The sequence below is a fragment of the Phodopus roborovskii genome, unplaced genomic scaffold (assembly GCF_943737965.1).
Source record: "Phodopus roborovskii unplaced genomic scaffold, PHOROB, whole genome shotgun sequence".
Classification (NCBI taxonomy): Eukaryota; Metazoa; Chordata; class Mammalia; order Rodentia; family Cricetidae; genus Phodopus; species Phodopus roborovskii.
This window is the reverse complement of record NW_026125887.1, coordinates 55282-76932: the sequence shown is the minus strand read 5'-3', so window position 1 is coordinate 76932 and position 21651 is coordinate 55282. Positions and strand designations below refer to the sequence as shown.

Here is a 21651-nt window from a genome sequence, read left to right as displayed (position 1 = left end):
TATTTTGCTTCATTTTCGACAATGTTCACTAACCCTTATGTGCAAGAGTTGTGTTGTAGATGTACCTGTTGGGACAGGCAATCTATGATCTCTGCATTTTTCTGTAATGGTCTCCTCAGTTTGCTACAAAGGTAAACTTTTTTTTTTTTTTTTTTTTTTTGCTTGCTGAGAGATATCTTGTTGCAGTTTTGATTTGTTTTGATTTGCATTTCCCTAATGGTTAAGGGTACTTATTTGCCACCAGTATACCTTCTCTGATGAAATATTAGATTGTATTTCACTTTTTGTGTTTTGAGTATTCTTTATATATTCAAGATCCTAGTCCTTTGATGAATGTGCTGATGGCAAATATTTTCTCCAGATTTATAGTTTGTCTTTGCATCCTCTAATGGGTCTATCATAGAATCATAGTTTTTAGTCTTTATGGGGGACTGTTGTGTAGCAGTCTCCTCAGACATTGAAACATTCCATCTCCCAGGGAAGCTCCTTAAGAAAGAAGGTAAACAACTCAAAATAGCTTCAGGGACTCCCTGAAACTGACCAGATTCACTGGGGCCCTCCATTCTGGGAGTAAACAATAAAGCTGCTCAGTCTCTCTCTCAAAGGAGGAAAGTTGTAAACAAGAGTCTGAGACCAGATCAACAGTCTGGAAAAGGCAGAAACCAGCTGAGCTCCCTGGAAGAGGTTTAGACCAACTGAGTCATCTAGAAAGGACACGCTCCAACCGTTCAGCTGCCTGCAGGCTCCCAGATTTTGAGTTGCCATACTGGGGTAGGCTTTCGTGATGCAGTTGTCTTTGAGTCATTTTTGCTCCTGTAAGTAACCCCCTACCTGTTATTTCTGTGTGTTTAAAACTCTTTGGTTCACCAATTTGGATTATGATGGTATCAGTAGTTTGATCTGTTGTGGATTCCCTGTCTGAGATGAGTGATTGTGTGTGTGTGTGTGTGTGTGTGTGTGTGTGTGTGTGTGTGTGTTGTGTTGTGTTCCCAGGAAGTTTTGCCATACAACGTAATTGGCACCCAAATAGGCACCTGCCATAACCAAAGATGAATTTGGGAAGAATGAGTGCATGGTCCTGGCTATGGATAGCAATGCATGCAACTGAGGCTGAGAAACTGAAATTCCCATACAGTTGTCCTTTCCTATATGGTGTGAGTGTTAATGTGCCTTTGTGCTATGACAGATGTTGCATGGTTCTTGCTATGGGTAGTGAGATGTGAAACTAAGGCTGAGCCATCAGGATTAAGAGTGCCTGTGGGAGGAATCCCAGGATGGCAGTCTTTGTCTATGTGGTATGAGATGGCATGCCCCCTTGATGAGTGGGGTCCACCACATGAATATGAAGATGCCCTGAAAACAGTTTTAAAATTAGAGGAAAATTGGCAGTCTTTGAGATTAATTCACAAGGGATGAGATTGTCGGCAAGCCACATCAGAGATTGCCTGGCATCTGTTGTATGTAGTTAGAAATGCATCTGAGGCTGATGTGGCAGCCAAGCAGGAATTGTTTGTGTAAATTACAATGAAAGAGAGAAATGAGGCTAGCATTCTTCATGTTAGGTTCTGCTTTGGCAAATAAATTAGATTAACAAACAGATGAGAGAGGTGGGGGAGTGATAGAATAAACCTCTCAGATCCAAACTTTAATTAAAAAAGAGACAAATCTGTAATCCAATATGCAAATGGGGGACTTAATGTTTCTATACAAGAAACCAGGATAATAAGGAAATACTCAGCACATGAACAGCTAGAATTATGGGAGAGTTTTCAACAAGCAGTGGAAAGAGCCTGCTATAGCCTGGCTTGTGAGGCTGTGGGACATGAGAACAGTCGGGATCAGACTGTTCTGTGGTGCAGGCAGGAAAACTGAGTAATATAACTAGCCATCCCTCCTTAAGGCAAAGACTGCATAACCTGATATGATATGAGGGAAATTGGTCCCAGATGGAATGGCTTATCAGAATCTATAGGAACACTTGGTTATCTCCATCTTAGGTCCCTATAAATGTCTAGGATAGAGGACAATAGAAGAGGGAACTAGGATAAAGAGAGCCGGTATTTGAACCCCAGTTCACTGGGCCAGAAAGAACTATATTCACAAATGAGGGTAGGAAAAAGTTGACCTAGCAGGAACCTCAAGACTGGTGTGGAAATTTAGTGGCTTTGCTGAGCCGTTTTTGTGGAGAAAGGTCTTTATAAAGTAGAAAAGATCCCAGTGAATTAAACCAACATGTAAAGAGAGTTTGTAAGGTGAGATGCAATCTAGAGGAGATGGGAAAAAGGTCAAGCAGAGAAAGAGGCTGGTCTGGATTACTCAAAGACAAATGTGGCAAGATTTGTGTTGAGTAATTGCTAAGGAAATTTGTGTTGAGCATTCCAAAAGGAAAAGTATTGATAGAAAACCAAATTGTGTGCTAAGAAGCTTCTGGGAGATTTTAAAACTTGAGGATCAACCAATGATGGAACAATACAAGTGAAGACTATCAAGCCTGTCTCAGGGTTGAGTCAGTATCCCCAGAGACTAAGGTGAGTACATTTCCCACCAGCAAATGGTGATGCTAGGGTTGGAGGTACTTTGACCAAGCAGGACCTCCCCTAACAACCAGGTTTAGTGAATGGAGAGGCAACCCAGTGCTTCTTGGGCTCAAGGATTAAGGCAATGCAGGAGGGGAGAACAGGGCTTCATTTCCCCTTGCACATGGGTAGGACTGAGCAAATTAAGTCAGACCCACTGAGTTTGTCAGGTGTGGAGAAATATAAGGAGGCTTTCTGGAAGAACTCTAGGATATGGAAACTGAGTGGCTTAGAGAGAATGATCAAAGATTGCAGGGAGCTAATTCAATTAATACCTCCTCACTATGCTTTGTACCAAACCTTGATGTGTGGAAGAAGCAACTGATAGAAATGTATGGAAACCTTCCATGCTGTGTCAGACATTGCTCACGTTTGACTTTTTGTTGTGACGTTCTGGGATCACCTGACACTTGCTGAGAACAGGTTACAACAGACATTCAGAGTGCTTCACCAAGGTTATCTTTGTTATAGGATGGTGGTTCACGATACTACCTTGTCTTTCCCATCCTCTGGAAAAGGTTTCCTCATATAGATGATACGCTAATCCCTGAGTGTTTTGCAGATTTAGAAAGCCATTGGAGAGAAATAACAGGTAAATCTAAAGGAACGAGGATGATGGGAGATCTACACAAGCTGCAGGGCCCAGATGCAACTATAAAATTCTTGGGAGTATTATGGCCTGTTAAGATTCGTATGACCCCTGACAACATTACTGACAAAATTGTCTAACAGCCTATGACTGTAAATGTAAAGGAACTACAGGAGTTTTGAGGGCTCTTAGGATATTGGCAGATTTTCACATCCCATCTTGCCCAAGATAGCCATCCTCTGTATAACTTGATAAAGAGTTTTATATGGGATTGGGACAGAAAGACTCAAGAGGCTTTTGAACAGGACAAACTAAACAGTTGTGTACCCTATTATCCCAGTGTCCCTTCCTGTTAGAAGTCACCAGGAGTTCAGAAGGCCATAGCAAGGAGCTATGGCAGAAGCAACCTGAGTAAATGATCCCGGTAGGGCTCAGTCATTGAAAGGAACACAACCTTGGCACTCAGGACTAGAGCAGCAACTGCTAGAGGTGTTTAAAGCATGGCAATAGGTTGACTCCATAACTGGTTCTACCCCAGGGACTATAAAAATGGCTTACACAGGGCTCTGAGTTCACATGCAATGCTATAAGCCAGAACAAAAAAGATGTGGCTGGGGAGGTCCCACCAGGGAAATAATTTCTATCATTGTATTAAATCGATGTGATGTGACCCTCAAACTTCCCTCGAAACACTTGTTTATGCCCATAGATCACTGTTGCTGTCAGCCTCAACCTATAATCATAATCTTGAGAACAGATGGCTTGCTGAGGCACAGTGGCTTAATTCTGAGCCATATATGACATCTATAGTCACCCCCACCCCTGGGCAAGGATCAGGGATCATTGTCAAAGAGATACAGAAAGAATGTTAGGAGCGCTAGAGGCTAGGGACCAAATGTGAAACAAGTCTCCTCAGAGACTGAAAAATTCCATCTCCCAGGAAAGCTCCTTAAGACAGAAAGTAAGCAGCTTAAAATAGCTTCAGGAACTCCCTGAAACTGACTAGATTCACTTGGTCCCTCCCTTCCAGGAGTAAACAATAAAAGCTGCTCAGAGTCACTCAGGAGAAAAGCTGCAAAGATTTCTGAGCCCAGACCAGCTGACTGGAAGAGGCTTAGACCAACTGTGTCACTTGGGAAGGACACTTTCCAATCTGTTGAGCTGCCTGCAAGCTGTGCAGTACACTCCAGGGTCCCAGGTTTTATGAGCTGTCACCTATGCTGGGGTGGGCTTTGATGAGGCAGCACTGTTTAGGTTGTTTCTGCTCCCATATGTAACTTCTCACCTATATGTGTGTGTATATAAAACTCACTGGTTCACCAGACTGGACTGGGATGGTATCTACATGTCAGTTTGTTATGGGCCCACTGTCTTGGAAGAGTAATGTGTTTGTGTTGTGTCTTCCAAGAAAACTCTTGTCACACAACAAAGGACATTTTTTTTCTATTAATGGAAAACATATTTATCCAAATTAATTTTTACCTAAATCTAGGGCCTGAAAATTGTCTTTTTAAAATGTTTTATAGTTTCTAGTTTTACATTTAAGACCATGGTTCACTGGAGATAATTTTTGTGTAATGTATGAGGTTCAGGCTGAAGTTCACTTATTTCTATTCTTTTTAAAAGTAAAAATAGATTCTTCTCTTATACAACACATCCCAATCACAGTTTTCCCTCCCTCCACTCCTAGTTCACTTCTTAACCTCTTCCCCAGATCCACTTCCTGTCTGTTTTCTCTTCAGAAAAGAACAGACCTCCAAGAGAAAACAACCAAACACGACAAAACAAAATACAGTAAGACAAGGTAAAAGCTTCCATCCACATCGAAGTTGGACAAGGTAGCCTAACAGGAGGGAAAGAGTCTCAAGATCAGGCAAAGGAGTGAGAGACACATGGCACCCACAAGGTTCCAGCCACAACATATAAGCAGAGGACCTGGTGCAAACCCCTGCAGCTCAGGGCTTGCTGCTCTGGTGTCTGTGAGCCCATGTGAGCCCTGCTTAGTTGATTACATGGGCCGTGTTCTCCTGTGTCCTGTATCCCCTCTGTCTCTGAAAGTCTAAATGCCCATTGCCAGGATTCCTCCAAACTCCAAGGGGAGGGAACCAATGGAGACCTGCAATTTAGACTCTCTGCATGTCTGACTGTGAGTCTTGGCATCCACTCCCATCTGCTGCTGGGAGAAGCCTCTCTTATGAGGACTAGATGACCATGTTTTGTTCTAACCTAGTTCTCTTGACTATCCAGCCTCTGGTTCCTGACCATCCAGGCAGTGTCATGGGCTCCCTCTTGTGGAGTGGGCCTCAAGTTAAATCAGACCTTGGTTGACCAATCCAAGTTCTGTGCCACCACTGCCCCCTAGCACATCTTGCAGGCAGGACAGATTGTAGGTGGAGAGTTTTGTGGCTGGGTTGGTGTTTACTTCTTTGGCATCTTGGAGTATACCTTCCTGCACCAACGAGATTAGAATTTAGAGATGAAGGCTCCATGCTGGCACCAGCTTGACCTCTCCCCACATTCAATGTATTGTGTGGATGTTGTCCTCTGCAATAGAGGCCTGCTGTCAGTTTGCAGAGAGCAACCTTCTGTCCTAGCACCAATCCGTGTTGTTTGGAGATCTCTATGGGACTCCCTTAGGCAACAACTCAACTAAATACAACCCAGCTCTGGCACTGGGAGCCTGGAGTTCATTTTTATTCTTATGTATATTCAGTTGCTACAGCACCAGTTGATGAATAAGCTATCCTTCTTTTATTGTGTGGCTTTCATGCGTTGACAAAATATCAGTTGTACATGTACATATGCATAGATTAGCCTTTGTTTTCTATGCTCTAGTCTATTGACCTGTGTATGTGTCTATCATTCCATAAAAACATGTAATCTCCATTATGTATTTTTGTCCATCTTTGCACCCAACCTATAGCTCTTAAAATCTGATAAAGTGATAACTCCTGTATTTGTCTTTTCTGAGATTGTTTTAGCTCTATTAGGACCTGTGTTTTCCCATATCAAATTTTGAGAAGATCTATCTACAATTTTAAATGGAATTATAATAAGCCTATAGGTCAGTTTGGAGAGAGTTGGCATATTCATCATGTTGGTTGAATCTTCCAAAGTGGGAAAATAGTATGTCTCTTTATTTACTCAGATCTTATTTGAGTTCTTTCATTATAACTCCCAAATTTTCAGTATGTAAATCCTCTCTACAATCTTTAAAATAATTGTAGATGGTATAATCATTAATGTTTAACTTTAGCTTCACATGTTCATTATTAATATATAGGAATGCAGCTTTTGTTGCACAACCTTGATGAGCTCAGTTATTAGCAATAGGTAGATTTTGTTTTATTGGATGGTTTTATATAGACATTCCTGCCATCTGCAAATAGGGACAGTTTTATTTCCTCTTTCCAATCTGTATTACTTTTATTTTTTATTGCCTTATTACTGCACCTAAAGCTTGCAGTAGTATACTGGAAAGAAGTAATGATAGCAGGCATCCTTGCCTCATTCCAGATACTAGGTAAAGAATTCAAGTCTTTAACCCAGAGTATTATTTTAGCCATTTGTTCATTTGTGTTGATTTTGTTTGTGTAGATGGTACTTACTGAGTTGAGGAAGTTATCTTCTCCTAGTTTCCTTTCTATTTATCATGCTGGACGATGGATTTGTTCAAGTGTTTTATGCATCAATTGATATAATCATATGAATTTTCCTCTTTAGGCTGTCCATATTTTTTCATTTTGATATCTCCCACTAGAGATTTAATCAGTGTATATTATACAAAATAATGGGTTTCATTGTGTCATTTTCATGCATGTACATAATGTGCTTTGATCACATTCATTCCCCATTACCCTCTTTTGCACTCCCTCCAGTACTTTCTAATGCTATTTTTGAAATTAAAATATAATTACATAATTTTCCCCTTTATCTCCAACAACTCTTCCCATGTACCTCCCTCATGCTCTCAAATTCAGAGCCCTCCCCCCGTGTGTGTGTGTGCTTATGTTCCTAAGTATATAGTTATAACCTGCTCTGTCTGTATAAGGTTACTTGTTTGTTTATATATGATTTCAGGACTGACCATTTAATACTGAACAGCCAGTTAAAGGGTTCATCCCTGGGGGAAGAGTACTATTTTTCTCAGCCTTACTTGCCTGTAGTTCTTTTTCTAGGGTTGGGGACACATAATATTTTCTATTTCCACAATTGCATGTCTGTTGGTGTTGTCCTTGTTCTGGTCTTGTGATGAGACTTCATGGGTATAGCTTCCTTGGCATTGCTAAGAAACACAGTCTCACAACTGATATTCTGTTCCTTGGGCTCTTATATTCTTTTTGTCCCCTCTCTGAACCCTACTTAGGTGCAGGAGTTGTATCATAGATGGATCAATTGGGGCTGCGATATGCATGTCACCTGTCATCTGCATTTTGATTCATTGTTTTCTATAATGGTCTCTGTGTTGCAAAGTAAATTGTCATTGTTGAAGGATGACAAGTAACATTTATTTGGCTAAACCCTGGCACAAGATGTGCCTCAAATGTTTTCTATAAAGATTTAGTTATATATTTTAAAGATTTTTATTTTATGTTTATATTTTGCCTGCATGTATGTCTGTGCACCATGTGCATAGGAGGCCACAGGAAGGTGTTGGATCCCCAGGACTGGAGTTACAGATGGTTGTGAGCTGCCATGTGGGTGCTGGGAATCAAGCCCTGGAAGAACAGCAGGTGTTGTAACTTCTGTACAATGTTTTCCGACTCAGATTTATTTATTTGTATATTTAATATGTATGGATATTTTATTTTCATGTGTGTGTGTGTGTCTGTCTGTGTGTGTGTGGTTACAGATGGTTGTTAGCTGTCATGTGGGCACTGGAAATTATTCTCAAGCCCTCTAATAGAACAGCAAATGCTCTTAACTTCTGAGCCTTTTCTCCAACCCTGCTTTTCAAATGTTGGAATACATCCTACTTGCTTGTGTTTTATTACAATTTTTTTTATATATGGCTGATGTTTACTTGCTAATATTTTATCAAGAGGTTTTGCATATAGGTTCGTAAGAAATAGCGATCTGTTGTTTTAATGTTTTTTGTAGTCTTTTCCTTGTTGTTAATTTTATTTTGTTTGAGATAGGATCTTAAAAACCCAGGCTGGACTCAAACCCATCAAGTAGCTGAGGTTGGCCTTCACCTCCCAGTTTACTGAATTACAGATGTGCTCTGCTTTAAATACTTCAATTTCATTTTTTTTTTTTTTTTGGAGGTGCTGGGGCTTGAATCCAAGGCCTTTACATGATAGGCTAAAGCTCTACCACTGAACTACACCTCAGCCTTCCACAACAAGTTTTCAGAGGAGGAGCCATAGTCATTTAAAATTCTGATACTTCCAATAATTGTGCTATTTCTAAGTCTGCCACTGATTTGCTTTGTCTCATCTGACTGCTTTTACATACATGTAAGTTTTTGTTAAAAGCTGGACAAATTATATACAACAAAATATAATGACAATGATAAATAAATCTTCAGTGTGGGACTTGGTGGTAATCCTGCCAGAAGATGGGCTGTGGGGGTGGCTAGTATTTGATTTTCTATGGACATTGAAAATCACAATTCCTGTAGGCTTCCTCCCCTCTTCTCTCCTTTGTGTGTGTTTGCTCTCTAGCCTATTTGTTTTAGGTGAGGTATCTCACTGGTTGGTGTGGGCCTCACCAATTGGCAAGACTCACTGGCCAGCAAGCCTTTGGGATTCTCTGTCTCACCAGCACTGGGATTACAGTAATTACCATTGTGCCCAGCTTTTTAGTGGATGCTAAGGATCTGAAATCACATCCTGTGCTTAATCAGTAAGTCCTTTACCCTATGATCCATCACCTCTGCTGCTTCTTTAGTGACCTTTTATTTTTATCCCTTCTCTCAGCTTTGGATGCCTTCTTTCTGCTGATTTCCAGGATAGTCTCTTGAGCTCTGCATTTTACCATGCTGGTAGACTGTGGGGGCTGGGTTCCCTAATAATTTTAAAGTGCACAGTGGGCTTGTTTCCCAGGAATGGAGCTTTCACAAGGGTTTTTGCCCTTTCTACAAGAATAGATTTCTCCCTTTCCTGCTCAGCTTCCGTGAGTACTAACCAGTGTTTCACTCTGTAAATGTGAAGCCTTTATCCCTGCAGATTATAATATACTCTTCTGTAAAATGGATGGAGGTGAGTGAGTAAGTTCTCTGCAGTTTGGCTGTAGCAGTATTTCTTCAGTCCTCACCCCATGCCCTTCCTCTGCCTCTTGCCCCTTAAGGAAGCAGGTCTGAGTGGATTTCCCCATGGCTTCCTGAGCCAGCACAGAGCACTTTCTGTGGCTTCCACCAGTACTCCTGGCTGCAGGCAGGCTCCTGCAGGAAAGTCTCTGAAGGGACAGAATTCCTCCCACAGCTGCTACCTCCAGGAGTGGCCCTCTCAGTCAAACCACACTCAGCCACCAGAAATTGGTCATATTTTCTAGCTTAGTTTTCCCACACACTTCTAGGGCAGTGGCTCTCACTCTACTGAAAGCTGTGGCTCTTGAAAACAGTATTACTTATCATTGTTGGTTAAAATTTTAAATTGAAACTCTCTGGGAAAACTCTTAGGCTCAGTTAGCTATTGACAAAATCAATTTTATGTGGTAATCTCAATTACATTCACTAATAAATCTGATCAAATTGCTCTTTTTGTAATGACAAAATATATCTGTAACAAGCTCCACTGTTTTTGTTGAATGAGCATATTACCCAAAGAGTAAACGTCTAAGAGTCTATTTTTAAAACGTTTCATATGTTGTGATAACCCACCAAGCATAAAATTATTTCCATTGCAACTTTGTAACTGTAATTTTGCTATTGTTATGAACTGTAATGTAAGTGTCTGATATATAGGGTATCTGATATGCCACCTCTGTGAAAGGGTTTAATTCCAAAGGGGCTATGGCCCACAGGTGGAAAAACACTGTTCTAGGTCATCTGATGGCTTGTTTTCATCCCTACCATGATTTTCTTATTTACTTGACTTCCTCCACTTGACTCTGAGCTTCTTGGTAACAGGGACTAACTACCTCATCATGTACTCAACACCCATCATGGTGCCTACCACATGTTAGATGAAAGACTTTTTATTTTCTGTTATATCTATAGAGAGAATCTTACACAGCCATTACAAATAGTTTCTGAAAATATCATGGCAGAGATAAATAAAGCTATATATAAAGAACCTCAATTTTGAGAGACCAAAATAATTAAAGGCAATTTCTAAATGAGGTTGAAATCAACTTTTCTTTCTCTTCATGTTTTTATCTCCTACTTTGGATATATTATCATCTTTTTAGCTAGAAAAAAAAGCTATTTAAGAACCTGGATGTTTGTGTTCTACATTTGAGCCTACTGTATTAGTCCCTGCTCTGGGTCTCTAACCCTTTTTAAAAGATGGAGATTCATTTGAATGGCTCTTGCCAACAGCACATAAAGCACCCCCCACCACCATAAAACATATCAGTTCTAACCTGTCTATTCTTCCTCAGCACCCCATCCCATCTCATCTTCTCAACACTAGATGCATTAAGAAAGTAGGTTTGTTTTACCTCCATACCCGGAGGTCCCATTGAGACTTCTCCCTCTCTATCCACGTGCTTTCCCCTTTCCAGATTCACTTTCTTTGAGGAAATCATCCTGAGAACACAAGAGAAATTTCAAAGCTCTCTCTGGGAACAAGGCAGGGGAGAAGGTTGGGAATTTCTCATACAAATAATTGTCCTTGAACATTCAATGGCAGATCTAGCTTCATCTCTGGCCAGCCCTTGCTTTTCTCAGACTGAATATAATTGTGAAGCTTGGAAAGAACACTTTTTCTTTTTTCTAAGACATCCCTATTTTTTTCTAAAACAATGTTATTTCCTTGTGACTTTGTGTTTGGTTTCAAGATGGTTCATCAGCTAAATTGACTGAAAAATTGGTAAGACACCTTAAGAGTTATTTTTAATTAATGGACATAATGACATCTTGTGTTTCTGAGGCATCTTCCCACCAAACTCCAAAGCAGGACAACCTCTTTTCTGAAGAGCTAGGTACAATCTTTGGTGGCATGTATGCTGGGGTTGCATTCAGGACTTCATAGCTGCATAATTTAAATTTGTTTCCATTTAAACTGAATGGACCTGTTGACGTCAACCTGTGTCCTGTTCTAAGTTACTCTATGTTGCACAAAACTGTTTTTTTTTTGGGGGGGGGGATGTCTTGCCTTGAGAGATTCCACTCTGATGGTAGATGACTGTGCACCTGGAGGGACTATTTGAAGAACACCATCTGTGTGGCATCACCCACATAGCAGAGACTGATAAATGACTTATTCCTGGGAGCAACCCTTTAAATTTATTGGGGGATGAATTGAGAATGCAGAGGCACATGAACATCAGAATAACTCTATGTTCAAGACACTAGACAAAGGGAAATGTGTAACTCTATATAAAGTGGTGGACACCTAGCACTACAAAGGTGGTGGTTTCTACCACCTTGTCATTTGGCTGTCACATAGTATATGCATCAAGGGTCAACAGAGAGAACCCTCACAGGGCCTTCAGCTGGGCTCAGGCCTTGCTGTTGACACAGCGTAATTCGGCTTCCATTTTCTCATCCTGTTTGCCCATCTGGACATGCTGTCCATCCATCTGCCAAGTCCTTTGTTTGAACTTGTTCCTAGTCTTCCACCTCTGTATCTGGATTCAGCTGTGCAGTTTCTCTCAGACCAGTGACCAACAAGTCTCTCAACAGAGATTTTACATCTCCATGAACTTTCCTGCCTCTCGGGCCTCTGAACCTCTTGAGTTCTCTGGCCTCTTAACCCTTTAAAACATCCTGTTACTCATGCACAAATATTTATATATGTAATGTGTGACCTGAGAGTTAATAATTAGGACTCCAATATAAGAACTTGTGTTTACCTTGGTCAGAATTATCAAGGAAGGTGAAAGTATCTGTTAAAAGGCTGCCATTGAAACCACCATACATTGTGAATTTTGTTATTTGATAAATTCTGGCACCATGGATAGTTCCAGAAAAATCTCTTCTCTCTCTCTCTCTCTGGCTTTTCAAGACAGGGTTTCTCTGTGTATCTTTGGTACTCACTCTCTCTTGTCAAAAACTAGATGTAATAAAATGATAGTGTTCTATGGTTTGATTGAAATACTACTCACTGGGCATGGTGGCTTCCAACTGTGATCCCAGAGCGCTTGGTAGGCAGAAGACGTACTGTTGCAAGTTTGGGGGAGATCTTGTCTAAAAGTAAATAACAAATACCTTTTGCTGTGTAAATAATAAATACCTATTTCACAAGTAGGCATACATGGCTATAGCTGTTACTAAGAATGGTCTGTCTTATTAAAAGTAAAAGACAAATGGAAATCTTGCAGAGAGCTGCACCTTCTCATTGGGTGGTCATTCAGTCCAGGAGCCACCTTAAATCTATGGTTTGGAAACAAATCTTTGTGAGCTTAGGACAGAACTCGGCATGGTAGGTAAGTATAGCTCATCTCCTTAAGGGACTTGCTCTTCCTTATCAGTCCTTATAGAACTGACATTCTGAATGACAAAAGTTTCTTTGCCTAGTCCATGCCAAACTAGGTTTAGGAACAGCATCTCTGTCACTCAGCCAAGTTCTGAGCACCCAATCTTCCCTCTGTCAGATGTTACAATCATCCATGCTGAACACCCCGTCACTCACAAATGTGTTGTTTTGTTCCAATTCTCATTTGTACAGAACCAAAGGGAAATGCTTTTCATCAAGCCCTCTTAGTGCAAAAACATCTTGACATTAGTTTGTACAAAAATAACTAAAGGACTAAAACCTAATCTGATGGAAAAAAAAAAAGACTGTGATGACCTCAGCTTATAATACAAGTCTTTATGGAACCTGGGGATTATTTTTATACAAACCATGGCAACTATGAGCAATGAATTATACACCCTGCAGTCTTACCATAAAGGAACTGCTTGTGAAAGGAAATAAAACCACACCATTACTAACCACAGACAAATGTGGTGATAGATACAGGATGTTCTTATTGGAGAAAATGGATCATGTACTTGAATATGCTGCCTTGAGGGCTGTATACAAATAAAAATGGCTTTACACAATTATTCCAATAATGATAATTTAATGGTTTTCACACTAAAAAAGAATTTATACCTAACTAGCATTTTATGCTTCAATAGCAATGTAAAATCTAACAATTTAAAAAATGGAATTCATAGGCACAGATTTTTAATGGATTACTTCGTGTCTTCTAAGGACATTTCTATCAGAGTAATCAGATTGTGTAAAATAGAGAAAAGGGGTTTGTGTTCCAAGACATCATTCCTCTTGGACCATGACAACGTTGAACAAAAATATTTTCACAAAGTTTCATTTTAATCATCTTCTTTTACAAAGCACAATACGTAAGATTTTTCTAAATACAACTTTAGAAAATGAAGCAAAAAAATTAATCTCCATAGATGCCTGGCTGAGTCCATGCTGAATGCAAAGGAATTTTAATTTTCAAGAAAGTAACCATTCCAAAATTTTTATATTCTTGATGGGTCCATTTGGTCAAGAATAAAGATGATGGCTGTTTGGGCAGTGGCTCATCCAGTTCTGTGATGCACAATCTTCTTGCTGGTTAGCCCAAGGGATGGTAATGGAGCTGGATATACCAGCTCATTTCTCTGTAATCACTCTCCTCTCTCTCTCTCCGTCCTTCCCTCCCTCCCTCCCTCCGTCCTTCCCTCCCTCCCTCCCTTTCTCTCTCTCTCTCTCTCTCTCTCTCTCTCTCTCTCTCTCTCTCTCTCTCTCTCTCTCTTTCTTTCTCTCTCTCTCTCTTTCCCCAAAGCAATCCAATGCCTTTCTTAGGGGAAGATTACCAGCACACCCACTGAGGATACTTGAATCCCCTAGTTTCATTGTTAATGCTCTCACTCTGCATAAACATCTTATATCATCAATTAGGGATTTTCTAACAGATGAGAAATTAAGACATCAAGAATCTAGTCACTGTTGTAATAGGTGGTAGGAAATCTCTAAAGGCTTCAAGTGTAATGCAAAAAGGCTTAACACAGTGAAGGGGAACAGGAATGCTTTACACTGCTTGTAGAAACCCTTTGCTCTTGGCCCCAAGCACACTGGGACCATGACTGCTGAAAACGTAAATATATTCACATATGGGAATAAAGAATGAGTTCTTTACATATTCCCTTCTCCTAACTGTGTTCCCACACATGAAAGCTAGGGCACCAGGACTCTGTAGATATATGGAGGGAAGTGATAGCCTCGAGCAGAAAGGACAAGTATATAAGTGATAACAAGGCATGGGGAGGGAGACAGGAAGAAAAAGGAAGAGACATTTATTTGTTATATTTTCAATAATGAATAATGTGAGGTTTTTTGCATCATTCCTTCTATGTCATCAATTTTCATTCTTTGTGGTAGTGAAAATCTATTAATGTTTAGTAGTTTCACTATAAAATGCAGGAAATAGACAAAGCAGCAGTTTAGAAACACATCAAACATATTTGGGGCCATTAAGGGACCACCCCTCCACCTCTACCCCATCAACAATCTTGCAGTACAGGATGCCCCCCATTTTTAGCTAAGGATGAGAAAACAGTTACATAGTCTAAGGCTGAACTGTTCATGTACTATAAAGATAAAGCAGACAAGCAAACATCAGTTTCATTGGGAAAGAAAAAGCAATTCCGTAAGTGCAGGAAAGATCCAATAGCTACATTTCCACAAGACCCTCCTCCTGTTCTCCTGGATCTCAGGAGGGGGTTACAAGTGCGCAAGGCAAATGACACTGTGAATACAGTTTAAACAATAACACACACACATAACCCAGTGCAGGAAATAATCCAACTCCCCCCCGTTTTCATTTGCATTTTATTTTTATTTATTTTTGCTTTAATAATGCATATTCTGTTCACGCAATAGGTGTAAAAGGCAGGAAGCAGGGTTTAACTTGGCTGATGATAGAACAATCAAGCTGGAATGACATTTCTAGTTTCATGAACAACCTCAAAGTAGGAGAAACTGAAAAGTCACAGCTGGTACCAAAGAGCAGGCCAGACTTTCCAGCTGTCTCCTCTTAGGACCTTTGGCTACGGTGAGAGATGCTGCGAAGACAGCGGCCTCTAGTGGACAAGGATAAGTGACTTTTTTTTTTTTTTCTTTTTTTGTTTGTTTTTAATTTCTTTATTTGGAATCATGGTAGCTGCATCACAAAAGCTCCAATCAAGAGGGTGGTAGAAAGAAGGCACAGATCATTGCAAATACCAGATTTTCTTTTTCTCTTTTTGTAAATATACCAACATATATAAGCGAAAATTTCTGTTAGAGTGGTAGAGGTTGACTGGCAGGGAAAGGGAAGGCTTGGACCTCAAATTGCATATGTAATAGAATCCTAAAGGGGAATACAAAGCCAGGTGGCATTCAGTCCACCTGCAGCAAGTGATCAAGACACTTGCTTTGGACTAGGTTAGCACAAACACTAGGGGCGTCTGTGACAAAACACGATTTAAAAAATCATAAAATTATAAAGCTTGTAAACGAATAATCTGAAATTACATTTTATTAATGGAAAATATCATCAAAATAGTACTATGGACTAAACTGCCTGAGTTTTCATTTCGCAGGAGATCTCAAGGTAGAAAAGCCTTTAGCACAATTGGCTATAAATCACAACCACTGCCAGACCCAGGACAACGCCATGGGAAAGAGTCTCCTCTTGGATGGAATTTGTGTTGTGCTATCAAGACTTTTGTGCTAATCGTTCAAACAGGGACATGTTGAGGCAAACCTTTAATCTTTTGGCACAAGATGATTTTGGCTGGGGCAGAAAATTTGAGTCTCGGACTCAGGGTGAATAATGTAACATCTCAATTATCAAGTATTCATTTTGATTGAAGAGCTTTCTTTATGTCATTCACTTCCATCTATAAAGAGGGGGAAAGCAGCAAACATGGGCATCATGAGAAGCTGAATGATAATCACCCTCAACTATGTAAAGAAAAGACTCAAGGTGACAATTTTAGGGATGAAATGGGTAATCTGACATCATGAAGAATTGGTAAGAATGCCAGAATCAATATGAACCTATAAACAGGCACTCCTGTGTGGTACCCTGTCAAATAGTGTACCTGGTCATTCCCAGGGCCCTAGGCTCCAAAGTTATTCAAAAGCAGCAATGACTCTTGATTGCTGGCCAAAGGGCAGAGCAGGCAATCAAGAGCATCTGAAAGTGACCCCAAAGGGTAGGTGTGAGCACTCCCAACAGGATGGTGAACAATTCCTATTCTTTTCTAATTGATGTGTGCCCAAACTGAATGGATAATAAAAGTCAGTCTTTGGTCACAAGATCTCCACCAGTCATCAGGACAGAGGTGGATCAGCAGCTAGAGGGGGACAGAGCTCAGATGCCACATGGCTAACAACAGAGCTTCCTGTATGCCATATCCTCTGGCACTTAGTGTGTGTGTGTGTGTGTATATATATATAATCCTATAAACTGGAGGGAATATTTTACAGATGATATATTTAAATAATTTTAATAATTTTAATTTATTTTAAATATTTAAAATAAACTCTAAACTAGAAGCCCAACTAGGAGTATGTTGATTCTTCTCTTCCTTCCTCAAGAGCTTTTGGAGCTCAGGTAAGGACAGAATATGTGACTATGCAATCGTGAGACACGATCACACTTGGTAGCTTAGGCTGCCCATGGGACACACTCTATAGACCAGGCTTGTCTGGAACTTGTGATCCTCCTTCAATTTCCCCATTGTGGAATTAAAAACATGCATCATCATGCCCAACAGCAATCATTTCCTTTCAACTAGAAGCCCTGAGTTTGCTTCCACTCCTAACTAAATCTAGGCCTCATGGACTTACCTGCAACCGAAGCCGGATTTTCTTTTCTTCATCCAGCTCTGACAGTAACTGCTTAATCTCACGTCTGAAAAGCAAATGCCAAAAGAATCTAATCAAAGCCCAGAGTTTCCAAATGTGAGGTAAGAAAATCTAATATCAAGTATGGGCCAAACATAATTTCTTCTTTTTAAATTCCCTCAGGGTTGGTCAGTCAGTCTGTCTGTCTGTCTCTCTGTCTCTCTCTGTCTGTCTGTGTGTGTGTGTGTGTGTGTGTGTGTGTGTGTGTGTACGTGCGTGAGCGTGTACATGTGCATGTGTGCATGATTGGGACAGGAATGTGCATTCTACATTGTGTGGAGGTCAAAGAACAACTATTGTGGAGGTAGTTCTCTCTTTCCACCTTTATATGGGTCCCAGATGTTGAAGTTAGGTCATCCATGACTTGTATTATTGGGTGGCATGTTGGTTAGGTTTTTGTAAGCTTGACACAAGCCAGAGTCATCTGCAAAGAAAGAACTTCAATTGAGAAAATGCCGCCACTAGATTGGTCTCTAGGCAAGTCTGTGGAGTGTTTCTGATTAATGATTGATGTGGGAGAGCCCAGCCCACTGTGCATGGTAATAACCCTGTCATGTGGGTTATGGGCTGTATAAGAAGGCAGGATGAGTTATGGGGAGCAAGCCCTTAAGCAATACTCCACCAGGGTTTCTGCTTAGTTCCAGACTCCAGGTTCTTGCCTTGACTTCCCATCATGATTGACCGTAAACTATAAGCCAAATAAACCTTCATTCCTAAGTTATATTTTATCATGTTCTTCACCACAACAATAGAAACCTAACTAAGACAGGTGCTGGCAAGCCCCTTTACCTACTGAAGCATCTCACCACCCCTAAACACACTTTATTTGTAGTGTGCTGTTATTTGGAAGGGGACCACCAAAACATGTAGCCTTCAAATATCAGATCTGGAGATGACCTTAGCAAGCCCTTAGGTTATATTTCTCCTAATAGGAGAAAATGGGGGAAACTAAGGCATAGATTGGTGCCCCAATTTTTCCAATAACTAGACTCCAGTACCCAGGTTCATATTCTGCAATCTTCCCTATAACTTGTCTTTTATAACCACCAGGTATTTACAGAATATTTAATTGTAGACACTATTTTTGTTCATGTATTTTTCATGTTCATATGTATGTGCAAGTCCTTATGTGTGCATGTAAAGGCCAGAGGTTCATAATATCAAGTGTCTTAAATTTCTTTTCACCATACCGTTTGAGGCAGGGTCTCTCACTGAACCCAAAGCTTACTGATTCAGCTAGACTGGCTGACTAGTTAGACCAGGGATCCTCTTGACTCTGCCTTCCAAGTGCTGGGATTATGGATGTTTTGTATATGGATGCTTGAGATCTAAATTCAGGTCTTCATGTTTGTATGGTAAGTACTTCCTTACTGAACCACCTCCCTAGACACAGTGCATATATTTTTACCACTCCATATATACTTCAATTTTCCATAGTATTTTTATTATTTATTTATTTATTTATTTATTTTTGGTTTTTGAGACAGGGTTTCTCGGTATTATTTTGGAGCCTGTTCTGGAACTACCTCTGTAAACCAGGCTGGCCTCGAACTCACAGAGATCCGCCTGCCTCTGCTGCCTGAGTTTTGGGATTAAAAGCATGTGCCACCACTGCCTGACTAGAATGTATCTTAATAATAGGTCACTGGTACGTTTTCCCTAGTTCTCATAAAATCCTACAAATTGATTTTACCTTAAGACGCACTCATTGTACCTTAAATACATGAATTAATAATATAGAAATGAAGTCTGAAAGAGGGCAAACATGAGATGAGGCCTGTTACAGCCTAATGCCTTTTCCAACTCGAAATAATAAAGTTGAATGAAGCTCCTCATTCTGCATAGCTGGGACTCTGCTCGTTGACTAGTCTGGGATCTGTATTCCCTTTGTTTTGAGGGTTTAGACATGTACATTTGTGAAATGGAAAAGAAGACTTCAGAAACATCACAGCAAACACAGTGACAGTACATTTACTCATCTCCAGATGAATACCATGATGGTCCCCCATATTGAGACTATGTCCTAGCACTGCTATCAACACTCTGGTTATAACTTGTTAGCAGTGATTAATTAGTATAGTTATTTAAACACACATTACACAGCCATATATGTATGGGTACTACTTAGGGCTTAGGAAAGCAGTCAACAGTGAGGTCCTAAACCAGCAGCCAACCCCAGGAAAACTTGGCAGGCATGGCCTTAAGTGGGCCAACGTCAAGAAAGAGGAAGTCAGTCAGAGAAGACGGTGTTAAGAAAGCCACTGAGACTTGAACTAGTGAAAATGGTCTACAAGCAGAAAGGGAGATAAGGCAGTTGGGGGAAATTCAAGGCAGGGTAGGGAGGTGAGCCAAAATCTGAGCACATTTGAGAATTGTTGGAATAGACATGAATTGAATGCTACAGGGAATGTGATACCAGGGAATAAGGTAGAAGATTGGTGGGGACTCACTGATCTTGGGCAGGAGGGGCAAGCTAAGGAAGGCTATGAGAGACGAGTCTTTGAAGAGAGGATTGACATCCTGAATTACTGATTAAATAAGATGTTGGCTGGGGAAGGTGTATTGTTGCTTTAAGGCATAGCTACCTGTGGACTCAGAGACATCAGAGTTGTGAGTAGCTTCTAGGCACAGCCCCTGCTCCACAGTGAGTATAAAGTTCAAAACCCTGGATCCAGGTAAGTCAGGTCCTAATATGGTCCTGTTCAGAAGGCTGGATGTCCTGGAACCATGGATTCATTGTCTTGGCAAAGGACAATATTCTCTGGATATAGATGTCCTTGGGTACCCAAACCTATAGCTTCTAGAGCCATACAGTAACCAGGAACTTTAAGGAATTTAGGGGAGCCTGGATGGCCCAGGGAAGCTTTCCAATGTCATCTAAGCAGTTCTGCATATTTATCTGAGGAGTCTCTTCTGGTCAGAAAGTGATTTGAAGCCCACTTTTGCTCATTGTCTAGACAGAGTGGAACAGAACCTGCTTAGACCCACATTGCTCAAAGTTAGTTCCTTAGAACCCTTATCCTAGAACTTAGTAGATAGACCTACGGTTATGTGCATTTGCAAAACTGCATGTACTGTCTTCTCTATCCTCCCACTGTGTGGCAAAGACTTCAAAAAATCCTTTGTAGAAGAAATTAGCTTTGTTTAACCCAATTATTTCCCAAAGTGTCTGACAACAAAATACTTCAGGGCCTTCCACCCTTGGAAGAAAGGCAAGTGCCAGGCACTACCAGCCCCAGAACCCCCTCCCACAGGCTGAAGGATATTGGTCACACCTCTCATCATCACCTCCAAGCATCTTCTGAACCAAGGTGGCCAGGTGCCCAGGGAGACAATGATCCTCCAGGCTGTTCAGTTGCCTATGAATCTGCATGCTATTCCCTCTGCCAAAGTTCTTTGCTCCTGGTAATTCTAGCTCATTTTTCAAGATGCTCATGAAATGCTTCCCTGAGAATTATCTCAAGAAAGATTCCTTCCAAAAAAGAGCTAATTGAGATCTGAATCAGTAGTCTATGAGCCTAGGCTTCTTTGAGGGATGCCTACCACTAAACCTTTACCAGCTTTCTCCCAGTCAATGCTGCATCGCGGGTAGTGTAGGATATTTTACTTTTGCTCACAGGCTTTTCCTCCCATTCAAGTGCTCCCTGAGGATAAGAGATATGAAAGTATGTATGTGAGCATGCATAAGGAAAGGCTCCCAAGTCTCCTGATGAGGGTATCTTCCTGACAGAAAAATCTTGGGTTTAAAGATTCCCTATATCTTCTTCTGCCTTGATGCAAGCCAGTTGTTTTTATCTGTCTACGTTAAGAAGCTACATTTCCCCTGAAACACTAAAGGTAAAGTTAGTGCTAGAGAGATAACACATAGGTTGAGTGTATATTGTTCTTCCAGAAGATGTGAGTTCAGATTCCAGTACCCTTGTTGGATGTTTCAAAGCCACCTGTAACTGCAATCATAGGGGATAAGACACCTCTGGTCTCTCTATGGGCCCTGTACACAAGTGCACAATGCTGGCTCCTCAACACACACATAACTGGAACTAAAATCAAAAGAATTTATATATGTACTGCTGTTGTTTGACTCTTGAATGTCCCCACAAAGATCCACAGGTTAAAAGCCTGATCTCCAGCCTGTGCTACTACTAGGAGGTTGTGAACTTGTAGGACTCTAGTAGAAGACATTTAGGTCATTGGGGATATATAAGGCCTACTGGGACTGCTGTCCCTTGCTGTATCTTTTCTGCTTCCAGACTGCCATGAAGTGAGGAAGCCTTCCCCCATCACATGCTCCCTGCCATGATGTGCTGCCTCAGCACAAAAGCTCAACTGACATGAACTGAAGCCATGAACTAAAACAAATCCCCCTTTAATTTGCTTTTATTTTGTGTGGAGGAGTGTTTGTATGCATGTATATGTTTGTCCTATGTACATGTTTGATGCACACAGAGGCCAGAAGAGGACATTAGATCCCTTGAAATTGGAGTTATGG

The 21651-nt window shown here is 40.7% G+C and overlaps 1 protein-coding gene across 1 annotated transcript in view; it reads right to left on the bottom strand.

Moving 5' to 3' along the window:
* Window positions 1-15371: 15371 nt before the first annotated feature.
* Sh3kbp1 (SH3 domain containing kinase binding protein 1) overlaps window positions 15372-21651 on the bottom strand; it is a 52478-nt gene continuing 46198 nt past the window's right edge. Inside the window, exons 9-10 of the mRNA XM_051178897.1 lie at window positions 17106-17169; window positions 15372-16150 (exon numbers count right to left, since the gene is read on the bottom strand). Coding sequence (XP_051034854.1) covers window positions 16109-16150; window positions 17106-17169 — 106 coding nt within the window. The 3' untranslated portion in view covers window positions 15372-16108. The remainder of the gene's footprint in view (window positions 16151-17105; window positions 17170-21651) is intronic.